This window comes from Alligator sinensis, unplaced genomic scaffold (genome assembly GCF_000455745.1).
Source record: "Alligator sinensis unplaced genomic scaffold, ASM45574v1 scaffold1115_1, whole genome shotgun sequence".
Classification (NCBI taxonomy): Eukaryota; Metazoa; Chordata; order Crocodylia; family Alligatoridae; genus Alligator; species Alligator sinensis.
Window position 1 is genome coordinate 1,396,928 of NW_005842317.1, and position 23,684 is coordinate 1,420,611.

At 42.1% G+C, this 23,684-nt stretch overlaps 1 protein-coding gene across 1 annotated transcript in view; it reads left to right on the plus strand.

Moving 5' to 3' along the window:
• LOC106722451 (regulating synaptic membrane exocytosis protein 2) overlaps nucleotides 1-23,684 on the plus strand; it is a 136,917-nt gene that overhangs the window by 42,862 nt on the left and 70,371 nt on the right. Inside the window, exon 2 of the mRNA XM_025209935.1 lies at nucleotides 20,823-21,033. Coding sequence (XP_025065720.1) covers nucleotides 20,845-21,033 — 189 coding nt within the window. The 5' untranslated portion in view covers nucleotides 20,823-20,844. The remainder of the gene's footprint in view (nucleotides 1-20,822; nucleotides 21,034-23,684) is intronic.

Consider the following 23,684-nt stretch of genomic DNA (forward strand, 5'->3'; position numbering starts at 1 on the left):
TGTATTATCAAGGTGAGAAAAAGTGAGGTTCTGAACAGCAACTATGTCTCTGGGCAGGAAAAATGTGGAAAGTGAAGGATGTTTCAGCACACTGAGTGATGCTGTGAATTTTTTTTTTTACAAGGTGCTTATCCAGGGGCAACATGTGGGAGGTGCATGTGGTGGTGCACCCCCTACAAAAAGGCACTGCTGATGCTGTCAAGGGCACCTGTGGGTGGTTGCCGCTCGCCCCCCTGCCACCAACATCACCGGTGGCATCTGCAGGTGGTCCATGATCACCGCTGGCTGTTGACAACACTGCTGGAGGCATCTGTGTATGGTTGGTGACTCCTGGTCAGCACTCACCACCCTCCCCGCCCACAGTGCTGACGGCATCTGTGGGTGCTTCCACCACGCTCCCACCACTGCTGTGCCCCACCAGCCACCGGGGGCACACGTCATTCATGTGCTTATCACATGTTGGCCTGTACAGTCCTCAGAGCACCTAGCACACTTGACTCAAATACCCCCTGTAATGGCACTGTCATACTTAACTACAAGGGACTTGGGACAATGACTTTGTTTTGGGTGTCCTTGTTTTTTTAATCTGTTTTGCTCTGTGTGCGGGCCGGGAGCGACCCGAGCCCTTTTCTGTGCTGCACGCGGGCTGTGGCCAGCAGCCCGGGCACGCCGGGTCGGAGAGGGAAGGCCGTCGAGCTAGAATTAGTCACAAACGCTTAGCGGTAGTTTTAAAGATTGTTTACTTACACCGAGATGGCAGTGGTGCAGGCTGGAAAACTTGCTTGAGTTGCGGTTACAGACAGACAACACAGACGGTCTCGTGGAGGTTGCTAGGCTCCACGGTACAGAGCTCCGGATGCTCTGGGTGAACGAGCCACCAAAATACCCTGCCATGTATCCAGAGTCCCCACGAGATGGATGTGGAGTCCTCTTCGGCTTGGGCGGAAACCGCTCAAGCCTCTTGTACGGCTAACAAGCCAATCGTTAGCCGCCACGTGGGAATAATTTAAAACTAGCCAATAGCGGGGAACGAATTTGCATACCGGTGGCGGGAACTCTTTTGCACCGTGCATTCCTCTTGCAACTTGAGCAATGCACTCTGTAAAAGAAGCTGCAAAAAAGGCGGGAAACTCGTCCCTGCACCGGGGTTTCCTCTGCAACAGGAAACTCTCCCGTGCAATGAAGCTGCAACTTGGCGGGGATAATTCTGGTGCCGAAGCACACACACACAATCATGCCTTTGGGTCATGACACTCTGGAATCAAAAGAATCATTTAGAATAGAGATTAGAAGTAATGTACAAGGATCTGGATTTCTTATTGTTAGATGGGATTTACTTGCTTTGCAGTAGAAAACATTGTTGTGGGGTTTCTCCTCCACAAGGTATATTTTAATTCAGTTTGTAGTTTAGGAAAGTAAATTTGAATGATCTTAGTGGTGAAAGGTATCTCAGCTGGAGGGAACTGAAGAGAGTGAGCAGAGGTGTAACAGGGCAGTGGGCTCCACACAGGGCACCACCAGCTGCTGCATTGCTGGTGGTGGTTATTTTGGCACTTCCTCTGCCCCTAAAGGCAGCAACTCAGGCTGCTGCCTCAGCCACTTCCCATTCCCCCCTCCCCGTGGTTGCACAAGGTGGGGAGTTCCTGCTGCAAGTGACTGCCAGGTCTGGTTCTGACCCAAAACTGCAAACAGGCTGAGGTACCCATTGTAATGGCTCTATGGACTTCCTTACTGAGGAAGAAATTTTTCAGATAGATTTTCCTATTTGAGAATTTATACATAAAGTATACAGAGACATGAGCACTGTTCAACAATGTGAAGAAATGTCAATTATATATTGAAGTGAGGATTGTTAAGCAAGAAAAAAATGGATTAAACAGCAGGCAAAGATAGAACATGGCCTTACCGTAGTGTTTTGAAAGCAGCCTACACAATGAAAATTGTAAATTATCCTCTGCTTTTAGAATTGTCAGTTACCTCTGTTTCCAAATAGAAAATGCTTCAGTAGAGGGTGTTGAAAAGATGCATTCGGAATAACAGGATGTCAAGCTTCTGAGGTAAAAAAGTTTCTAAAGGTTATAAATAAACAGAATTTCACACAGTTGTCTAAGTGGCTCATGACATTTGCTCCATACAATGTTCTTTATCATCCAACAGCAGATAAATGCCTCCTACTAGCTGCTTATTTCACCTTAATGGAATATGGGTAACAAAGCAAGTTCACCAGTCCTGCTTGTGCCTCATTAGCACTCTCCTGCAGCCCTCACTTACACCCCGGTAGGACTGAGCCTTTAATGATTAATTGATAAGCTTTAATTGAGAGGTTAGTGAATTAAGTATAGGACTGAATTCTAATCCTGTCTCTGCCATTGACTTTGTGTTTGTGGCTTTGAACAAAACATTTAACCTCTATGTCTAAATATCTCCATTTGAAAAATGCAAGTGATACCTCTTAGGGATATTTTGTGATTAACTTGTATTTATACTGTGCTATAAAGATACTAAGCAATAGTCACATTTTATTATCTAATTTTTCAATTACTAAGATAAAATGGGGAAGTACTTTCATGCTTTTTCAACTGACATATTTTCATTGTATTACATAAAGTTATGAGTTCCTTTTGAGGAAACTGTAAAGGACCAGCGTTATCTATAAATGACACAGTGCCAGTTGCTTTCCACCTTACCCAGGCAAATAGTCCCTGAACATTGAAAGTGAACAAGATTTGTCCAGTCTGTTAATCTCTTACTAAAATAAAATTGAAATTCCTTTCATTTTAGATGGTGAAAGGCAAGTTTTTTATTTCTTTCAAGGTCTGTTACTAATTTTTTTCTTGATGATATATGTTAAATGTAATGAAAAATACTGAGATTCTGAACCTACTTTCTATTATTTTAAATATATGAAAATTGTCAGTTTCTTGGACACTCAAAAGCTTTGTCTGTACTTAAATGTTTCATGAGATTTCCTATCAGTATAGCTCCAATGTGCAGCTGTGGGAATGCTGAGGCAAAACTCAGACCTCTTTTACTAGTAAAGTCAACTAGGACTGCAGAGTTAGACAGCCAAGTAGTAAATACAATTGAACCTTGTCTACACTAACTTTTCGAATGTTGCCCACCTGTTCATTAAAAAAGAAAACCAGAAAGATAAGAACAGCACTGTCACAGCAGTAAAAGGATAGGGGTTAGTTAATAATTGAAAATGCTCATGAATGTTGTAAGTGATGTGGAATGAACCCATTCTGATCATGATACTGTAATGTCAAGGGGTGTTAAGTTTCGGAGCTAAGGCTGATTGACCTATTATTTCGTGCATATTTATTTTGAACATGATATAATGAAGTCTTATAGAAAGTAACATCCCAAGGAAAGTTAAAAAAAGTCCTTTAGCATAGCAGCTTAGTAGTATTTTGGGTTCTTTCAAGCTACAGAGTGAAATTGATGGTTATCTATTTGTACATCAAGTGATGATGCAAATAAGGTAACTTGAGTGACTTTTAAGAAATATTATCTCTGGTAGTGATGCTCTTCATAAATGTAATAATGTTTCAAGGTGCTTAACAGCCAGTGACTTAGTAATTCTGAAAGGTACATTTTGTAAATATTGTATGCCTCTCAATAGGAAGTGTTAACTTAACCATGGTGTAAAGTAAATAAAAATATATTTTACTGAAACAAGTGAAATGGAAAGTTAACTGAAGCCCTTTTACTTTGGGAAACTTACTCTGATAAAGCAGTAAACTGTGTAATTGTTAATGAACAGGTTGAAGTTTATTTTAAAGATCTGTTTTCTTAATTTGCCAGGGGGAAGAATTCTGTATGATATTTAGTTTCTTCACTTGAAATAATGTTTGATTGTTAAAAATGAGATCAGGGTCAAATTCACTGATTGACATAAATCATGTCTAGGTTAGCCTCAGCTTTCTTGATTTCCAAAATTCAAATGGATACTGAATTTATCCAGCATCAAATATAAAAATATATTTCTGCCACTCTTTGATTACCATAACATGTTTATGGTAAATTACTTAAATGTATGCCTAAAAGTAACAATAATCTAATACTGAAAATCTGTATCTGTGTTCAGTTCTGGTCATCCTATCTCAAAAAAGATGTAATCCTCTGACAGAGAACCTTTGGAGAGGGGATGAGATGTAATGTTGATATGGGCTAGTAACATGGATTCCACCCAGCTGTAGTAGGTCTTGTTTTACCCTAACAAAACCATCAGCAACATAAAAATAGCACAGTGCTTACTGTGGGATCTGCTTCTTGCTGAAGAATATATGGCTCACAGTAAATCCAAGCAATACTAAGCTAAAATCGAGTGGAAGAGGAAAATGCTATATTTAACTAGACAAATTCTGTACTCCACTTCTGCTGAAGACATTGAATCTCCATTCATAGTTAATTAAAGCACTGTTAAGGCTTGGAATTCTTTTCAACTTTATTTCTACCTAAAGGCAATCCCATAAGTCTGAGGTGTAAAATAAGCTATCATGTTTTTTTAAATTTTATTTACAGTTTGCTAAGAAAACCCTTGAAAAGGATGTAGCTATACTGACCTGTGTGTTTTGTCACCTTTAGTCTAGATTATTTTAATTCATTGTATCTGGGACAAATTGAAGATAATGACAGTAAAGACACTCAACTCAGTGAAGCAGGCTACCATAAGCATAGCATTTGTCATAAGGATCAGTTAATAGAAATGAAAAGTAGCACATGTAAAGATATGAAAGATTTTACACAATACAGAATTGACTTGTGGAGCCTTTGGCTAAAGAATAGGGTTAAAAATATTTAGAGAGGAATATGGATAATGAGTATGTGTTTCAGAGTTACATTAGAGTAGAACATCTAAGAGATATAAAACCCATATAACTTTGCATACACAGATCACTACCTGGGGTTAGTAGTAGTTTTAAGTGTATTTGATTGCTTATTTTATTTTGAAAAAGCAAGTCTGAAACATTTTAAAAATGATTTCTTATTCATTATGACATTCTGCTTTTTTTAAAACTTGAATCTAGTCTCAGGTTTTTTTGTATATAATATAATGTAAAAATGCTATGTACAATCCATTTAATAAAATACTAATTTAAAGATAGGAGGAAATTATTTGTCATTAAGCTATTATCTTGCAAACAGTTAAGATAGTTTTAAAATTAGATTGAGCAGAGTGCCAAATAAATCAATAAAAATACATAGTTACATGCTTTTCTGAACAAGACTGAAAACAGTGGGTTCAGTGAAGAGTTAATTTTTTCTTTGCTTACATGTAGTTTAACTTCACTCCAGTAAATCAACAGAGAAATGCCATAGAATTAATTGGGCCAATCTTTAAGTGGCCATATGGTCCTAGCCTTTGTATTTACTTTTTCCTCTAGCCTTACACACACAGACCATTGTACTTGCAAACAACTACTGAGTGGCACTGCCAGCAAAGGTGGACATGGTTGATTAGTAAACAAAGGCCCCAGCTTTATTCAATACTAAATATTGTAAGTAGAAAGGACAGGTAAAGTAGCCTTGCCAATTCTAATTCAACTTTTTTTCTTTTCCCCAGCAGCCAGCAGCCCATTAATTCAGGCACTACAGTGACTGCACGTGCCTATTTAGCCAGTGTCCTAAGATTTTTCAACTGTATCATTTATCTTTACTCTCTAGTATTGAAGTTCAGTAAATGTGGAGCCCTGTGATCCAGCCTATGGGTCTTGAACCGACCTTGCGCCTGGATCCTGTCTGGTACCTAAGCTGGACTGAGCACTGTGGGCACTGCACACAGCACAGGGGGGCAGTCTAGGGCATGGGCTGCATGCGGTGCCCATGCCAGACTAGCCCTGAGTGCTGGCTCCTGGGCTAGGCTGTGCAGGGCCAGTGTAGCTCAGTGTATGTGCCAGCTCTGCTCTGAGGCTTGAGCTTTAGTGGTACATTGGGTATGTACTGCCTGGGATGTGCCACTGGACTGGCCCTACATGTTGGGTCTGGCATGTACAGACAGCCTGAGGCATCCAACCGTGGAGTTACTTGGTAGGACTAGTCCAGCAGGACACCCAATTCAGTGTGCAACCCATACACCACATGCAGAGTGAACACTGGAGTGGGGCTGGTGCGTGTTGCACATGGTACAGGGGGCTGGCACAGGGTACATGCTGCATGCGGTGCCGCACTGGTCAGGTCCTCTGCTCTGGTTTGGCCTGATCCAGCCCTCAGACCAGCTCAGTGACCCTCATCTTGCCCATGGCCCAATGAGTTTGATACCCCTGGGCTATATAATACAATATCTTTCCTAGTCCTGTCCTTTTCCATATGCTCTCCAATGGTTTCTGCCCTTGTCTGGAAGCACAAGGATGTAAAATGCACTTGTGCCTCCAGCTCACATACCTTAGATGGAATATGGATATGGGCTATCTTTTGCAGAATAACAAAAACTTAATGAGGTCATGTTAAGACAAGTAGGGGAGGTACCACTTCAACCAAGAAGAGGATTTATTTGAGATTTTCTCATTCCAAGAATAAAGAGCATTTGTCACAGTGAGCTTAATGTTCTATTGAAAAGATCAAGTTTGGAATTGTCTCTCTAGTTGCTTTACCACATCCCTGAGATCCCCAAGATCCAAAGGACTAGTCAGCTGCCCCAACCTTAATGTTCCATCTCTTCACATTGCTGTTCATCTGGCACACAAATACTTCCCTAGATTTATTACAGGCAGTGACATCACTAACGTCCCCTTTGTATCCCTCTGGACTCTTTAATTGCACCAAGAGTGTTCACAAAGTACCTAGACATCGGTGTAGACTGACTGAAGCACCAAGTACAGGAAGAATTCAGTACATTTTTAATCATCAACATAAAAAATTTGTGGCCCAATGGTGTTTTGTATTTTTGTCATCCAACATGGAAGACTTCATTTCTGTCAACTCCAAAGTTGGATTGCATCAGTTTATTTGCCTAAACAAGTCTGTACGCATGACCATGAGGATTCCAAAGAAAGTGCTTCAATCTCTAACTTGGTGGAAATATGTAAGAGGTGTTTATGAAGGCATTTCCATCAACCTCATTCCTCCTTGAAGATTATGTTAATAGATACTTCCACACAAGTCTGAGGGGCTTGTATGAACAATCTAATAGTTCAAGAACATCAAGCCCTGCGCATCAATATACTGGAAGTGAGGGCCATCCACAATATCTGCAAGGCATTTTAAGGAATATAGGAAAATATTGTAGAAGTCAGGTGATGTGAAACAGTGCAAGAATAGTATTCCAACTAAACAGACAAGTGGAGAGGTAAACCCAGTTATGCTGGAAAGCTTCATAATAAAACATGAACTTGAGCTGATGATTCATGATCAATCACAAATGGTCACAACAAGGCTGTGTCTCTCAATGTATTCAAGAAGAGGCTTCCCTCACTTAAGTCTATTACAACACTAGAAAATAAAAAATGTCTTCAGATCTGCTTAATATCTGATCTAAGCCATCTATCACTGTACCATGTGTTTCTCATTCTTTGTACACCTGGCCTATTTTATGCATTTCCTCCTGATTCCCAACTCCCAATCACGATTCAGAACATCAAACACAGCATGGTCAATTTTGTTTTACTATACACTTCTCGGCCATAACAAAGAATGTATTTAAACCTTCAGTCTTTGATTTCAGAGTTCAGTTCTCAAGGCTATGGACAAATTCCACCTTTGAATCTATAGTCACTGCATCTAAAAGTATGGATATTTAGTGTTGATAGGGACATGAGAGAGAACTTAATAAAGACTTGACACAGTTCACATACCTTTCAAATTAAAGAGGATCCTTCATCTGATCGCATCAATGCCATGTTCCTGTTACTTTCCAAAATAGATTAGATGTTTAAACTGTTTGCTGTATCTCAGCCTGATTGGGTTATCTCTAAATTCTCTGAGAATACATTTTACTGCAATGTCTGATGTGCATCTGCTGTTTCAAGTTTTCTTGGTATTCTTTTATCCAATAGTGAGAAGATTTTTAAAGTGTCTCCAAAGTTTATCTTTGTGTTAGGTAACCTACATCTGTATAGGACTTAAATCTAGTTCTGTCCAATTTAATGAATGCCCCTTTGACCCTATAGCTTTGTGTCCTCTTCCATAAGTCTCTGTAAAGAACTTAATTCATAGTATCTGATGAAGTAGGCTGTAGCCTATGAAAGTTCATGCTGCTCTGAATGAGCTAGTCTGTAAGACGCTATGCTATCCTACCCTACCCTGAAGGAGCTGTGCTAACTTCAGACTAACATGGCTAACTACCTCTCTCTCTCTTCAATATTTAGCAAGAAGACTAGGTGAACTTCATGCTCTGATTGTATAGAGCTTTCTGATACTATCATTGATGTAGAAAAAATCTTTGAGACTGCAAAAACATTTCTTCCTAATATAGTCTTGGAATTTCAGTTCACTTGCATACATTCTTTCCAAAGCCACACATTAGAAAAACAGAACAGGCTCTTTGTACTTGGGATGTTCATAGGGCTCCATAATGTTGTCATATCTGGACACTTCAGGAGTTCCCAAGATTCTCTGTGACACATGTGAATGGTATCACAGGTGAACTGGTATCAACTTTAGTTTCTTGAGCTATGTCACCAACTGGCTGGGAAGTCACTTGATGGGAAGATTGTTTATTCATTCAATATGGGTATGCTTCAGTCTGAGTACATCAACACAAGATGCTGTTGCGCAGTGGTTATTGCACATTTATTTAGTACATATATAAGCAAGTACTTGTATAAACAAGTATTAAATAAATGTGCAGTAACCAGAGTTACTGCACAGTAGTGCTGGTGAATGTCTTTTAAGTGATGCTACTGCACAGCAGCCTAATAATACTGCACAGTAACGTATTAGCACTGTCTGCGCTGTGGCGCACTGCTATGCAGTATTATTAGGCTACTGTGCAATCAGTGTCTCATGTAGACACACCCTCTATGTACTTTTTCCAAAACTAGGAACTTGTGCAAGCTTCAAAAAATGTTCTGAAATTTGGCTGTTCTGTGCTGTATTTGCTGTTTACTTAGACTCTGCTTGGGAGTCACCAGTAGTAGAATTAGAATACAGAAAGTGACTCAAAGAAGGAAAAGGGATCTAGAATGTTCTTTGTATAGCCTATATGTATATTGCATAACCCACCTTTATCCCAAATACTTTGAAATCTTTGAACCACTAGCTCTTGAGATAGAGAGGGAACTCAAACTTGGCTGGAGGTATGAGGATGTGAAAGGCACGTCTACCCTGCTAACAGATGCTGCTGATGAGAAACATCTCTGGCCTAGGTGCTTTCCTCTTCCTCTTCCTCCTCCTTGCCAAAAAAGTGGAGTATGTAGATGGACTACACATTTCAAAGAGTATCAGTTACTTTTTAACTTAAGCAAATGGGACCATGAAATTATTAATAAAGTAAGCATAAAGAAATGTAGTGCCCATTCCTTGTACACTAAAAACTGCTGTGGAAGTTGATAGGAGTTCTGAACATATAAGATATGTAGGGTCAGGTCAATATTGTTAAGTTTTATTAGCTACAGAAGGCTTGCACTTGCATATTGGCATTGTAACTATTACCTTCATAACTGCATAATAGCAGTGTGATAATTTGTTAGGAGCAGTTTCTGCTGCAGCCTCAACACCTGTATGAAATCCTGGTTCCATTTTAGGCTGAGTACTTGTAGTTTCTATTAAAATTAACGAGAACCTGGAAGTGCTTAGCACCTCTGAAAAATAGGTTATAGGTTGGTATTTCTAGAACCCTTGTAAATAATTTCTGTTTGGACTCATGTTGTTGGGGTGCAGAAAGAGGAAGACTGCTGCTTGTACTAGACTGAACAATTGATACATTTACTTGACATCAACATCTAAGCCATAAGGAGAGTCTTTCAGAAATGCTAAGGAAATAATACTAAAATCTAGGATTGTTGATTTTGCATCTGACTGCTATTTGAGTTTTCCATTTCTTTTAAAATTATTTGAAGCCTGCATTTTTGTACAATTTCTGTATGTATTGAAAAAGTACTTGAATTAAATATAAACAACTGAAACAGTACAGTAAAACATTTATTTTGTAAGGAGCTGGAACATTTCAGATCAAAGTATTTTTATCAGTTATTTGTATTTAGGGTCTACAAAGAGTATTAAGGAAATTGGTCTCCCAAATGTAATTTCCTCCTGAAGATTAGTTATATTGAACTATGTTAGGTTTCATGGACAATTTTTAATACTTTCATCTACAAAAATATCTGGCAAAGATAAAGCATCATAAAGAAAAATGAAGTTCCCTTTCACCTTTCATTTTGCTCTAAGCATACTAGTTTAATACTGTTTCTGATATTTCATAGCTTTTATTCCTTAGACTTAAGGTTAGGACCCTGCCATATGTTCAGATTAAAACTGGATAGATTAATGTTGTAACAGCTATAAAGCTGTTACACATTTTTAAGCACTAACTTTGTAGCTGATTGACTCTTTTACAGTGGAATGGACATTTTTATGGTGCGATAATTACTTTGTATGTGTGGCTAGTTTACATTTATTGTATGTTTAAACACGTAATTGCATTAACATTACTTTGCACATGTGACTAGTCTAAATTTATTGTGCAGTTGACCAGTTAATTGTGTAATATATGTAATGTGTGGCAGGGGCCTTAGATCCATATTGTTCATATAGGGCTAGATTAAAGTAATTTTCTTAGTGTGTGTCTACATTGCCTATGGCAATGTTGTTACTGCACCGTGCTTTAGCACTTCCTCTTGGAAGTACTAAAGCATGACACAGTAACCACCCATACTGCTCCATACATGTGTTGCATGGTTATGGTTAGCAACTATTTTACCACTCTGGCATGCTATAACAGGGGAGCGCGCTGCTATTGCACAGTAGCTACCAGTCATGCTTGGACACCTGTGAATGTTACGTAGTTGTAGTATGTCACTACAGTGATGTAGTGTCACATGTAGACATGCCCTTTATCTCTGAAACATGGAAGATATTGTAATTAGCCATTTTGAAATGAAAACTTTATAATTTTACAAGAAAGAAGCAAAATTCAACACTGAGACCTGGAAGCAAATGCCCCTGCTCTAGCCCTTTGTTTCAAGCAAATTTACATTTACATGAGTACTTTTCATTACCAGTCCTCCTGTGAAATATGAACCATCTTAACAAGAAAGAAGAAAAAAATCAACATCCTGCTTGCCATCAAGACACTTTTGAGGTAAACAGACTGCTCAAACTTTTATCCAAGCCTAATTTGCCTAAAATGAACTTTTCCACCCATGAGAACTTATACCTCCTTCCAGTTCTCCTGTGCAATATGAAGTTTCTTTTTTACCTGGAAGAAAATTTACAATCTTTGCATTCTCCTTCACCTGAGGAGGGACATGTGAGCCTGAAAGCTTGCAAATAAAGAATATTTTTTGCAACTATCTAGTTGGTCTAATAACAAATATCTGTACCACACTGATGCATCCTTAGGCACCTAAATAGACTTGGGAAGAATTTAGGCACCTAAGTGCCAAAAAGTGATATAGATCAACCCCACTCCAGAACCTGCAAAACCACTAAAGGTCATAGACTCCTAAGGAGTCTCCATTTTGGCTGGAAATGTTACAGCCATAATTTGCCTTGATTTTTTTAATACATTTTCTCAAAAGCAGTCTAGATGAGCCACCTGGATAACTCCTGCCTGAGTTTGTTGGAATATAGCCTGGGGTTGGGAGGGATGTAAAATTAGTGATTCCATAGACACATGCCTATCTGCTGTTTGTTGCCAAGAGCATCATTTGTTTAAAATCATTTGTTTCATTCATTTGTTTAAAACACATAGCTGGTGGTGATTGACTGTACTTTTTACATTAGATAGTAATTGGATAACAAACTGGGGTGGCAGGAGCCAGAAGCCAGGTTTCCACCCCACCTTTTCAAGGGAGTAGCCTCAGCAGTGAGTCAGTGTCAGGTTCCTACTTCTTTTCTCTTTTTCTTGCCTTATGAGTCTTATAAGTCTTTAAGATGTGATTAACAAGGGAGTGGTAGATTTGCTTTGTGTCTTCTCAGACTGAGGATTCCTAGAACTAAGGTGTTCTATTTCTTGGTTGAGTGTTCTTATCAGGCAGTTGTGCAAAAGGTGAGCACTGCCACTGTGACTATGATGCTTGCGAGTGAGTATGAGGTGCTGTGCCCTATGCTGAACTCAGCGCTGCTGGCAAAGTCACCTAAGTAGTCTGGCTCAGGTTTGTGCTCCCCTCCCACCCCCATTGTAAGTACTCTGAATTCTGAGGTGATATAGGTGCTTAATGTGCAGCTCTGAGTCAGTGAGATGTTAAGGACCTTTGGTATTACTCCATGGAGCATTCCCATTATTGCATAGCATGTATTACCTAGCACAATCTGGATATGCTCCTTGCCCAAAAGCTTCTAACTTTACTACTATACAATAGTACTTAGCCTGTGTTTTCCTACTTGAATGCACAAATTTAGTATTTTAAGTGCAGTTAAAGTACTACACATCCTAAGTGTAATGTACGACAAAGCTATGAGAATGGGAATCGCCAACCCCAGTGTATGGAGAAAGAATTGCCTAGTCTAGGTGGTGAGGAATGCTAAGGAGCACTTCAAGCCTTGCAGGGCTGGCCCGTCCTATCCTGCAGAACCTGTGGCTGCAGGGAGCCCTGCAGCCAAGGGGCCATGTCCCGCTTGCCCCCCGCTGCCTGCGCCATGTTTAAAGGGCTCAATGCAGGCAGGGAGGCCCTTCTCGGCCAAGTGGGGGAGGAGTTTGTGGCTCCACTCCTGCCCTGGCCCTGGTCTCAGGGAGGAAACCCAGGCATCCCCAGCAAACTCAGGCATCCCCAGCACATGCTGCCCCCACCCCTTGCCCCCTGCAATGTAGCCCACATGTGTGCAGCCCATCCCCAACTATTTTATTTCAGTGAGTTTATACAACAGTTAACTGCAATTTTGATTTTTTTGATGGATCATGGGCCCCAAAACTACATGTTGCAGGGGGCCCCAAAAAATTGTGGGCTGGCCCTGAAGCCTTGCCCCTCTCAGTGGGTTAGGAACCTAATTTGGCTGAGATGAGGCGCCTCCTTTCCCTTGGATTTACAACTAGGAAGCATCAGGCAACTAAGATAGGTGAGGCCTTTGTCATACAAAATCAAGAAACAGAAGTCACCTATGTTGTCTTTTTTATCCAGTAACCTAATGTCCAGAGCATGTATCTGGTATGTGGGAGATTCAGATCTGCTTCTGCCCAAGGCAGGTATCCCACCTCCCAGGAAAATACCCTAATCTCAAGGCCTTTGGGTATTCTGGGTCGTCTCATTCTCTCAATCGCTTCTACTGAAGGTGCTGCACTTTGTGTAACTAGTGAAATATTGACTGGGCCAGGGATGGACTGAGGATTACTCTTATAACCTAGTAGTTACCATTCGTAGGGAACACCTGGGTTGTGGTTCCTGCTACAATAAATAATTCTGTACAAATGTAGATGCTGAGGGGGTAATACCAGTAGACACTTAGGTACTGAGGGATTGTAAGTGTCTTCAGTGTTAGGGGGCAGCTTAGTGGGAGTTTTGAGGATTCCAATACATAAATGTTGAACTTGAAGACATAACTGCTCCTTTTGTATCTATCTTTTAAATGAATTTGAAAACTCTCCAGGGGCGGTGCTAGGGGGGATTTGGGGGCCTATAGCCACCCCAAAAGTCACCTTAGCCCCTCAGTAGCTACCCCTCCCAGTGCCACCCCTGTCCAAGCTCCCTGCCTCCCCACCTGGACTGCTGCTAACCTTCAACATGCAGCTGAGCCTGCCTCGCTCCTGCCTGCTGTGAGGATTGCCCCATGACCCAGCCCAGCCGGGGCCCCATTTACATTCGTTACCCTCCCCCCAGCTCCCCTGCACCATGCCCCTGGATGAATTGCTGGGCTCTGATTGCCTAATCACTCGGCCCAGTTGAGGCCCCCTCCACAACGAATGGGGACCCGGCCAGGTCTTGGGACAATTGTAGCCCGTGGTTCCTCCAGAGCTGCGGTGCAGGTAGTCAAGGGGAAGGGGTGCACATGGCCCTTGATCTTTGCATAGGGCAAGGGCAGACTGCAGCTGTGCTCTAACTGCTTCCTGCCTCTCTGCCTCACTGCAGCCTTTGAAAGTGGTGCCTTGTGCCTTGCTGCCTGGCCCGCTCAGTGGCAGGATGCACATGCCACCATGCCGCTCTCAAAGGCTGCAGTGAGGGGGCGGGGAGCAGGCAGAGTGCAACTGCAGCCCGCCCTTACCCTGTGTAAAGATCAGCCCGCTCCTATGCCCTCCTGGACTGGTGGCGTGCAGTGGCAGGAGCCCCAATCCCTGAATCCTACACCCCTCGTCCCGGCTGGCCAGCTTGTCCCAGCCCCAGCCCCAATCCCTCCCTCACTGTGGGGCATTGATCTGCCCCTCGCCACACCCCTTCCCTCTCCCCTCTGCCCACTCATGCCCCTTCCCTCCCCGCTCTGCCCAAACTTATCAGCTGGAGGCAGCTGGGTCCAGTGTGGTAAGGACTGCTGCCTGTTTAGTCCATGGCCGAATCTCCAAATCAGTGCCAAATCTTTTCCAAGTCAATTTAGAGGCTTCCAATTTGATTTGGGGATTCAGAGATTCAGCCACTGAATCGGGCCAAATCTCCTCCAAATCGAATCAGCTATTGAAGCTTCGCACAGCCCTGATAGACAGACAGACAGACAGACAGACAGACAGATCTATATAGATGCCTCTGCAGTAATATGTATGCCCAGGAGGAATGCAATTTTGTATTGATATGAACATGAAAACAGTAAGATGTATTGTCATACCTCCCCATGCTGGACCACATCAGGCTGCTGTTTGTGTCCCATCATAATAGACTGTGTAGGCTTTTGTTAGGGTATAATCTAGCACTGTATCTTTCATTTGCTTCCCTGTCTCATTGTGTCTTTCATTGGCCACCCTGTCACAATTTAATGGGCACGGACTGTTTGTCTATTACCCCTTCAGAGAAGTGGGAATTTACAATTCAGCTGTCCTAGGACTCCAGGACTAGTGTGGACCCCCCAAAATATCCCAAAGTCTTGGGCATGTCTTTTCCCAAAGTCTTGTGGGCAGTGTACCTTACAACTTATGTCTTTGAGGATGTACGTGATAGCTGAAGCACACAATATATAGACTTTGTAAACATTTCCACCAGAATTGCTTTTTATTTTTGTTATTAGATAGCACAAGAAATTAACAGATTTAAGTAAAAATCATTAAACATCTATTGCCAGGCAACAGGGATGTGTGCAGTCAGTCCCGGTGTCTAGGGCAAAGGCTAAGAGCCGGAGTCGAGTGTTAAGCTGAGGTCAAGAGCCAGAGTCTGAAAACTACAGAACAAGCCAGGTCAGGAGCTGGAGTCTAGAAGTCACAGGACAAGGCAGGATCAAGATCCAGTATTGTAATCAGGAACAAGCCTGATTTACAAGTTCTCTAGGAGGCCTGTGCAGATTGTCACTGTTTTGTTTTTAGGCTCTGTTCGGGTTAAGGTCAAGTTTTGGCAAGCATGGCTGCCAATGGCTAGCCACTACAAGGATAAAGGGCATGACAGAAGGATGACTCCTTCCTAGCTTGAACAATAATTCCTTTGCACCATCCCCTGCCTCAGCTACTTCTCCAAATAATGGATTCTCTCTGTACGTCTCCCCCTCCTCCTACAGCAGTTTCTTCTTCCTGAGCTGGTCCCATAATTCTAGACGTTTAAATCAGAATGGAGCAGCAGATCCTCCTGTCCCAGCATCTTGTATATCACAGGTCATTGCATTTCACCATCTTGCTTCTTTACCAAGTCCAATAACTTGTGTTTGGTTAAAATACATCTTCCAGTAAGGCACCCCCTTGAATTGGAAAGATCAAGATGGTGAATCCCCTACTTCAATTTTTTTACTCAGTCTCTGTTGTTTTCAAGACTCATTTCTTTTGTTTTTCCCCTTTCTTGGAAAAGTCTTATGCATCAAAGCCCAACTGTTTATCAATACATTTGAGAAAGTTGGTTTCACTAAGAATACGGTCCTTTCCTTGTCCTGAGATACTCCCATGGGAGCTATTCATATTTATGAGTCTCCATTTTTCCTTTGTCTAAGAAAGACATTACATCAGCCCTGAGAACATATGGATGACTTACATCCATTGAAGCAGTTTTAAAATCAGAACATGTAAATCCTTCATAGACAGATTCCATAAATTATCACAACTTGAATTTGGTGAAAGCCACAGCTTTCTTACCCAGCTAGGGTATTCACTCCTAAGTACCTGCCAGGATTGTCCTATTACTCAGCTGGCACCAATGACCCAATATGCTACAAACATGAATTCTGTCAGTGTGTTCTCTGTGAAGGGTCCTTGACTCTGGGACACCTTTGTGCTTAAGTATCATGCTGAACTGGGCTCTAAATGAAAGTGATAATAGCATGCATAAACATCTAGATATTTTCTTATAAGTGCAATATACAAATCAAAACAATAGAGTAAATGTCTTGCATTTCTTATTTTTGTCATACTGTCATCCCCTTCTGGGGTTTGGTACTTTACAATCACAGAATAGAAAAGGGACATAGTTTCAAACCACTGTTAAAGGACCGACTTATGAATCCATACATTAGTTAAAATGTGACTTTCTGTGTCACTGAGAATACTGTCTTCAATGAGACCTGCTCTGGTGTAACAGGGCAACATTTGGCCTTTAGTTCAGTCAAATTTGAAGTAGTGTAAAGAAGAGCGAAGAGATGGCACTATGAGGAGAGTGTTGGGCAGAGGAAATGTGAGCCAGGGTGCAAGTAGGAGTGAAGCTGTGCAGGACCTGGAAGGCGAGGACAAGGAGTTTAGCCTAATATGAAAACAAGCAGAGATCTTGAAGGGCATGTCTGGAGAGTAAAAATTGATCCAGACTATAGGTATTATACATATGCATATGCTGACCAGTATTTGCTCCTCTTGTTACGTGTCTCCTTCTGTACCCTTCCCACAGTTCAAGGAGAAGGAAGAAATGAGTGATAGTACTTGGAAAGAGAGAAAAAGTGACAGTATTGCCCAGACCACTCATTCAAAAGTCATGATTTAGATTCTCTGAAATCATGAGATTTAAAGAAATATAATGTGTAGTTTTTTTATTTGCCTTCTGGTTTTGGAGCCTTTAGGATGTACTTCTGTGAAATTTTCAAGCCCTTTTTTTCAAAAACCACGAGGACTAGAAACTTAACTCTTTAACATTATAGGTAGGATTCTCATTTAATACTTTGATGCCAGGACCTGTATCTTTAACAAAAATACCTATTGCAAGACTTGTGCTAAAATTGTTGGAGTTGGCAATATTGAGAGAACTTTCCTGTGTTGAAGAGAGCTACATAAAATTTGACTCTAATGTTGGCAAAGCATGATTTTGATAAGAAGTTTAAGAATAATTCATCTGTCCCATACTAGAATGAAAAAAGCAATATAAATAGTCTAGGTATATTTAGTACTGAATAATAGAAATAGGTAAAGCTGCACTCTGAAAGAATCAGTCAATCAATCAGACTTCCTTTAGCATAATAATGACAAGTTTATTATCTTGCAGTCTTGTATCTCAGCCAGGGTATTATGTTTACCAGTAGTTGGTCTCACAGTAGAGTGAAGTTACTGTATTTACTTGAATACAAGATGACCTCCCCAAAATTAGATTCTATATATGGAAAATATATAAATGTGTTATAATTTTCCAGGTGTAGAATCTAATTATCAGAATATTATTTTGAATTAATCCCCCTCCCACTCCTACAGCAAGGAAAATAGTGGCTGGGAGGGTAAGGTGGCCCCCTTGCCTTCTACCCTTGCAACTTCTTTCCTTCTTCCCCCTATGGCCTTCTTGCCCCCCCCCCATTCTTGTCAGGCTCTGTTTCCACACCCCCCCCCCCCAAGCAAAATGTGGAAGTGAGCTACATGTCACAATATGGTGGGGGCGGGGGAAGGGACAGACAGGAGGGAAGAAACTGCAGAGGGGAACAAGAGACTGCTGTGGGTCTGATTGGTTGCTGCAAATTTTAACACAGGTACTCCATAACACAACTTTGATATCACTTTTGTACCGACTTATACATCATAAAAACTGTGCTTGGTATTAGCTCAGAACCAAAAGGCTCATGACTTATGATATAGTTCATTGGGCTGGGCCCCAGCAGAGTCAACAGCATTTCAAACCATTGTGATCTCACAGTTAGCACTGCTCAGTATGTGTGTGTACTCCAGATACTCCCCAAAAGGAACTGTGTGCTAATTAGCCCACTGCTCATAACTGGAACCTGATCTTCTTGTAACACAGGGGTGGGCAAAATATGGGCTGCGAGCTGGATCCAGCCTGCCAGGTCATTCTATCCGGCCCGTGGGGCCCCTAAAAAGATTAGTAAATTAATATTTTTTTGCTCCTGGCTGCCTGTCAAAGCTGACAGGCAGCCAGGAGCAGTAGGATACAGGGGGAACCCTCAACAGAACTGAGCAGCCCAGCCCTGCCCACCCCCAGCCGCTGGGGCCGTGTGTATGTGTGGGGGGCGGGGGCAATGTGTGGGCAAAGGCCATACACATACACCCACACCCCCCTCACACTGCCATACATGCAGACCCCCACACCCCCTCATATACCTCAGCCACCCTCTCCCCACGCACAATCCCCCACAAACCCCATACCCACCCAGATTCCATATACCCACATATCCACAGCTCCCCCACAAACTTATATGTATCCCTCCACAATATACAAGAGTAAGATTTGATTTTAAGCTATTGTGCAATCACCTCTGTGTACACTACACAAACACATGTACATTGGGACACAAATATTTTTTGAAATCAAATTAATGAATGCTGTAGATGTTTGTTTTTTAAAATATAGTTTGGTATTTTTCTGGTTCCGAGATGGCAAAACCCCTTCTTCTGGGGGCAAGGGGTGGGACTTTGGGTGACAAAGGTCAGGGGTTAGGGGGCGGGACTTCTGATTACAAGATGGCAACCAGGGGGTGGGGCACCTGTCAAGGGGCAGGGCTATCCATGCGGCCCTCCATAGTGTGCCGAAACTCAGTAAGCGGCCCTCTGCCCAAAATAATTGCCTGCCCCTGGTGTAACAAGTCCTGGGACCCTCCAGAAATGTATATGCAGATGAGGCTCAGGGCTGTCTGGTCTGTCTCTACGCCATAGAGGGTTAGGCCACACTAATCACATGTGATAGGCTGAGACAGGGGGCAACAGAAGTTTGGTGATGTTTGCCAGACATTTAAGATTCATGAGGAAACAGGAATAATTGGAAATGGCAAAGAAAGGCACAGCTCAGCTGTGGGAGTGAAGATGAAGTTGAAATGTATTTGATGTAGTGGCTCACTATGACTGGAATAAGAGCTGGTGGTGATGGGGGCTGAGCGTAATGGGAACTATGTTATTCAGATGGGCTGTACTAACCCACCCTTTTGGCTAAGATTGAGCATTTTTGATCACGTGCACCAAGGTAGCCCTGTGGAAATTGCGCTCCTTGTTGGCTCTAAAGGGGTCGTGCTTTTCCACGACAGAGTGTCTGCAGTTAGCAATGCACGAGCTGCACTTCTATTGAGTCAGAGAAAGGAATACGAAAGAAGGAGGGGATGAAAAGTTCTGGCAAGGGCTGGACTTCAGGGGGTTGTTTCAGCCCCACATAGGTATAGGCTAAGTTAAGAGTCAGCATTTGTGGATAGAAAAGGCGGACAAGGGTTGCAGATGGGATAGGGACAACAGAGGGGACCTCTATTGCACACAGTGTTTTTTTGGGTTTTTTTCCTGAAAAAGTACAGGATGACTGACACGACAAGTGTAATATGTGCTTGATAGACAATACTAAGGGATGTTTGTATATGCCGTGTATAAATGAGATGACGGGCAATATGATATCAATTACGATGTGTGCATTCTGTAATTTTTGAAATCTTATGTTGTACTACCTCCTGTGAGGCCTCTGTTGGGGGTTGTTTTGAGACTGTTTGCTATGGTCTGTTTTCTAATAAAATCTAAAAAAAACCAACAAAAAAAACAAAAAACATTTTTGGGACCTAAGGGGAGGGTGTTAGAACAGGTTCTGTTCCTCTTGGTGCCAGCCTGGTATTTCAGTTCCTTCAGACCTGGTGCCAGTTTTCTGGGGAGGGAATACCTACCCCTTTTTTTTAAGGACCAAAAAATAAAAAAGGTTGCCATCAGCATTTTTGGCACCAGGGGAGGGTGTTTGAGCTTCCTCTGATCTCTCTGAGTGCCTGCCTAGTATTGTAGTACCTCAAGGCCTGGTGCTTATTCCCTACTGCCCATTTTTTTTAAAGGGACATGCAAAAAAAGAGAAAGAAAGAAAGAATGTATTTTATATGCTCAGCTCAGCATGGGCTGCATTCAGTCAACTCAGTCAACTTTATAGTTGGTTTCCATGTTTGAGCACATGTTGCTTCTAGCAACAGTTTAATGATACCTAATGTATTTAATGTGGCTGGTGGGGGGGGTTGCTGGTACATGACTAAGATGAGGATGGGGGGAAATCTCATCTTATATTTGAGTCAATATGGTATTTATCCTTTATAGCAGTTGACTTACAGTAAATTGTATGTTGTCAGTGCTGAGACCCTTAACTCCTTTGTTTTTAGCTATATTTCTATGTGAAATAAATTAAATCTCTTCATTTTGTTTACTCTGGTATTTTTTATTTGATTTGTTTTGAAAAACGTGTTGTGTCAGTGTATGCACAGATAAAAAAGCTTTTTATTCGTGTTTTCTTTTGTAGGAAATTGCATCAACAATTTGAAATGTATAAGGAGCAGGTGAAGAAGATGGGAGAGGAATCACAGCAGCAGCAAGAGCAGAAGGGTGATGCCCCAACTTGTGGTATCTGCCACAAAACAAAATTTGCCGATGGCTGTGGCCATAACTGTTCATATTGCCAAACTAAATTCTGTGCACGATGTGGAGGAAGAGTGTCTTTACGCTCAAATAAGGTAGGGATTGATTTTCTCTATTGATGTTGATTCCTTTAAAGTGTGATGTTACTTGATACTGCAGTATTTTGAAGATTATTATAATAATTAGTCCACAATTATGATGCTTTTCTTATTGGAAAAAGCTGCTGAAAAATGGCAGTTGTCTGTACCTGCCAATAAGTTTGGTATCTGTTGTTCGGAGTCTCTTAAAATGCCTTGCCTTCATTATTTAAACAGTTTTCCTTTCAAGAAGTAAACTACATTTATTTTATACTCTATGAGTTTTTTTCCCCTTTGTCAAAAAAAGTCCATTAAAATCTGGTTCCCTTGTGGACCAATAAATGTGGCTTTCATTTTTAAATATGCTTCAGTTTCGCTATTGAATCCATGAAAGTGCATCCTTGGGCCTGTGTGGATGGGTTCTTATATCTGTGTAAAGGTGCTGAAGGGTTTCCTTGAGCTTGCAAGCTCAAACAGGGTGTTTGCACTCTTGGGACAAGGCTCTGCAGCAGGCTGTGCACACTGAATGCATGCATGTGATTGGACAGCTGGAGCTCCAGGGTGGGAACCCCGGGAAAAACAGGGGAGACTAGCTGGGGAGAGGGGAGCTGAAGCTGTGTGGAGAAGGGCTGCTTCTGAGGGGGCTGCTACCAGGACAAGTGCTTCTGAGAGGACGATGGGCAGAAGAATTGTGACTGAGTGAGCTGCTACTGAGGGCAGAGGAGCCACAAGCTAATGAGTACCCAGGATTGCCTGGTATCCTTTACTAAAGGAGCAGGGGTTGTGCAAAGAGGTTCCCCTCCCCACTCTTAAGATCCCTGGGTGCAGGGAGTCACTGGGAGGGAGTCAGGGACAGGGATTGCTAGAGGAGGTTTTCTGGGAGAGCTAGAGAAAGGAGCAGGGAATCATGGCTGTGTGGGAGCCCCAGCAGAGAGCTCTATAATGTACAGCTGAGAAGGGGCACTCCAGGTGCCGAACACAGGGGAGCTGCCTTGGGAAGTGTCTGGGGAATGGTGTGATAGAGTGCAGGCGCCCAGGAAAGACTGGAAAAGGAAGAAACCCTGGTCTCCGGAGCAGCCACACCTAAGGTCGTGACAGGCACCCCCATCTTCTGTCCAGATGATGGCATTGCCATCTTTCTTCTGAGGCAGAGCGAGCACCGCTCCCCACTGCAGGCACTGCACAGTGGGCTACTTTGCTGCAGGCAGAGTGATTTTGTGGAGACCTGGCTGACTAAGTGTATATATACCTGTTATAAGTTGCCTGTGTGTTAAAGTTGATAACATAATTGTTTTTGTTATATGATAAGTATTTACTTTATCTGCTGGTATAGATTATTATTGAGCTTGTTGAAAATATTTTGTTTTTTATTTATGGGATGTTGAATTTGTCAAGCTCTCAGTTACTACTATTGTAAATAATAAATTATTGTAAATAGTTATTTAGTGGTGTGGGGAGGACCACGGGAGAGTGCTCCAAGCGTGGTGCTCCCAGCCTGTAGATGGAGTGGGAGTAGATCCAGACCTATTGGCACCCCAGAATCCCAAAAATTTGGACATGGCTTCAGGTAGCCTGCCGCCAGGGTCACGTATGTAATAAAAAGGAATTTACCTTTTGATAACTATGTTAGGACAAAGCAGACAGCAGTGATTCTCAACCAGGGTGCTGTGGCATTTTGGGGTTCCTTGAGATCCTTTCCAGTGTGCCATGGGGTGCTGTGTAATGTTAGCAGTATTAGGTGTGCAAACATGATTCACAGGGTAAACCAGAGATTTCAAATAGAAATGAATGGTATTAAAAACATCCTGACCTCTTCTGGACTTTCTGAATTCTTTGCAACAGAAGAATCTCTGTATTATTTTTCTGTAGTTAAAAACACAACTGAAAACTAAGAGCTGGCATTTTCTGAGGGGGTCCCTTGAATCTAATGAGGGGTACCTTGAGTCTAAAAAGGTTGAGAGCCACTGGGATAAGGAGAGTGATTGTGTACCCGGTGTGAGCACAGGTTCCCCAGGTCCCACAGCAAATGGATGCCACTCCCTGTTTACCATGTGCACATGTGCCCCAGCCCCACACTCAGTCCCAGCCCTTTGATCATGGGATCCCCTGCTGCACCACACTCTGGGCTCCCCTAGCCCTGTGAGCAGCACTGCACCACCCCACCCTCTGGGATGGAGGCAAGAAATAGAAGCCAGCAGAGTGAGGGGGAACCTGGAGACCCCAGCTGCTGCTGCAGCTAGAGCAATGTAGGGAGCCACAAATTAACCCCTCAGAGGCTGCCTGCAGAGTGCCAGTTGGACAGCTCTGGATTACCCATTCAGAGAGGCCTGAGTTTTTGTAGGCCAAAGCCAACCTGTCCTGTCTTATGTTAGGATAGTTAGAGGATAGAACAAGGATTTGTTTCTGGTTCTGCCTGCCCCAGATTCATTTGAACAAGTCTTTTAGCATTGTAGCCTTAAGTTAGGCATTTAGGAAATTTATTATTTATCTACTTCCTTGTGTTGATGGAGGTAGTTAAATGAGCTTTGTAAACTGCTTTTAAATTTTCACATAAGTAGTACAAAATGCAGCATATTTACAGAATGTCACTAGAAATGATACTGAGAATAATATTCTTAATTTTTTAAGAGAGCGTTTTTTTTCAGAAAATTTATTTTTTGTTTCAGCAG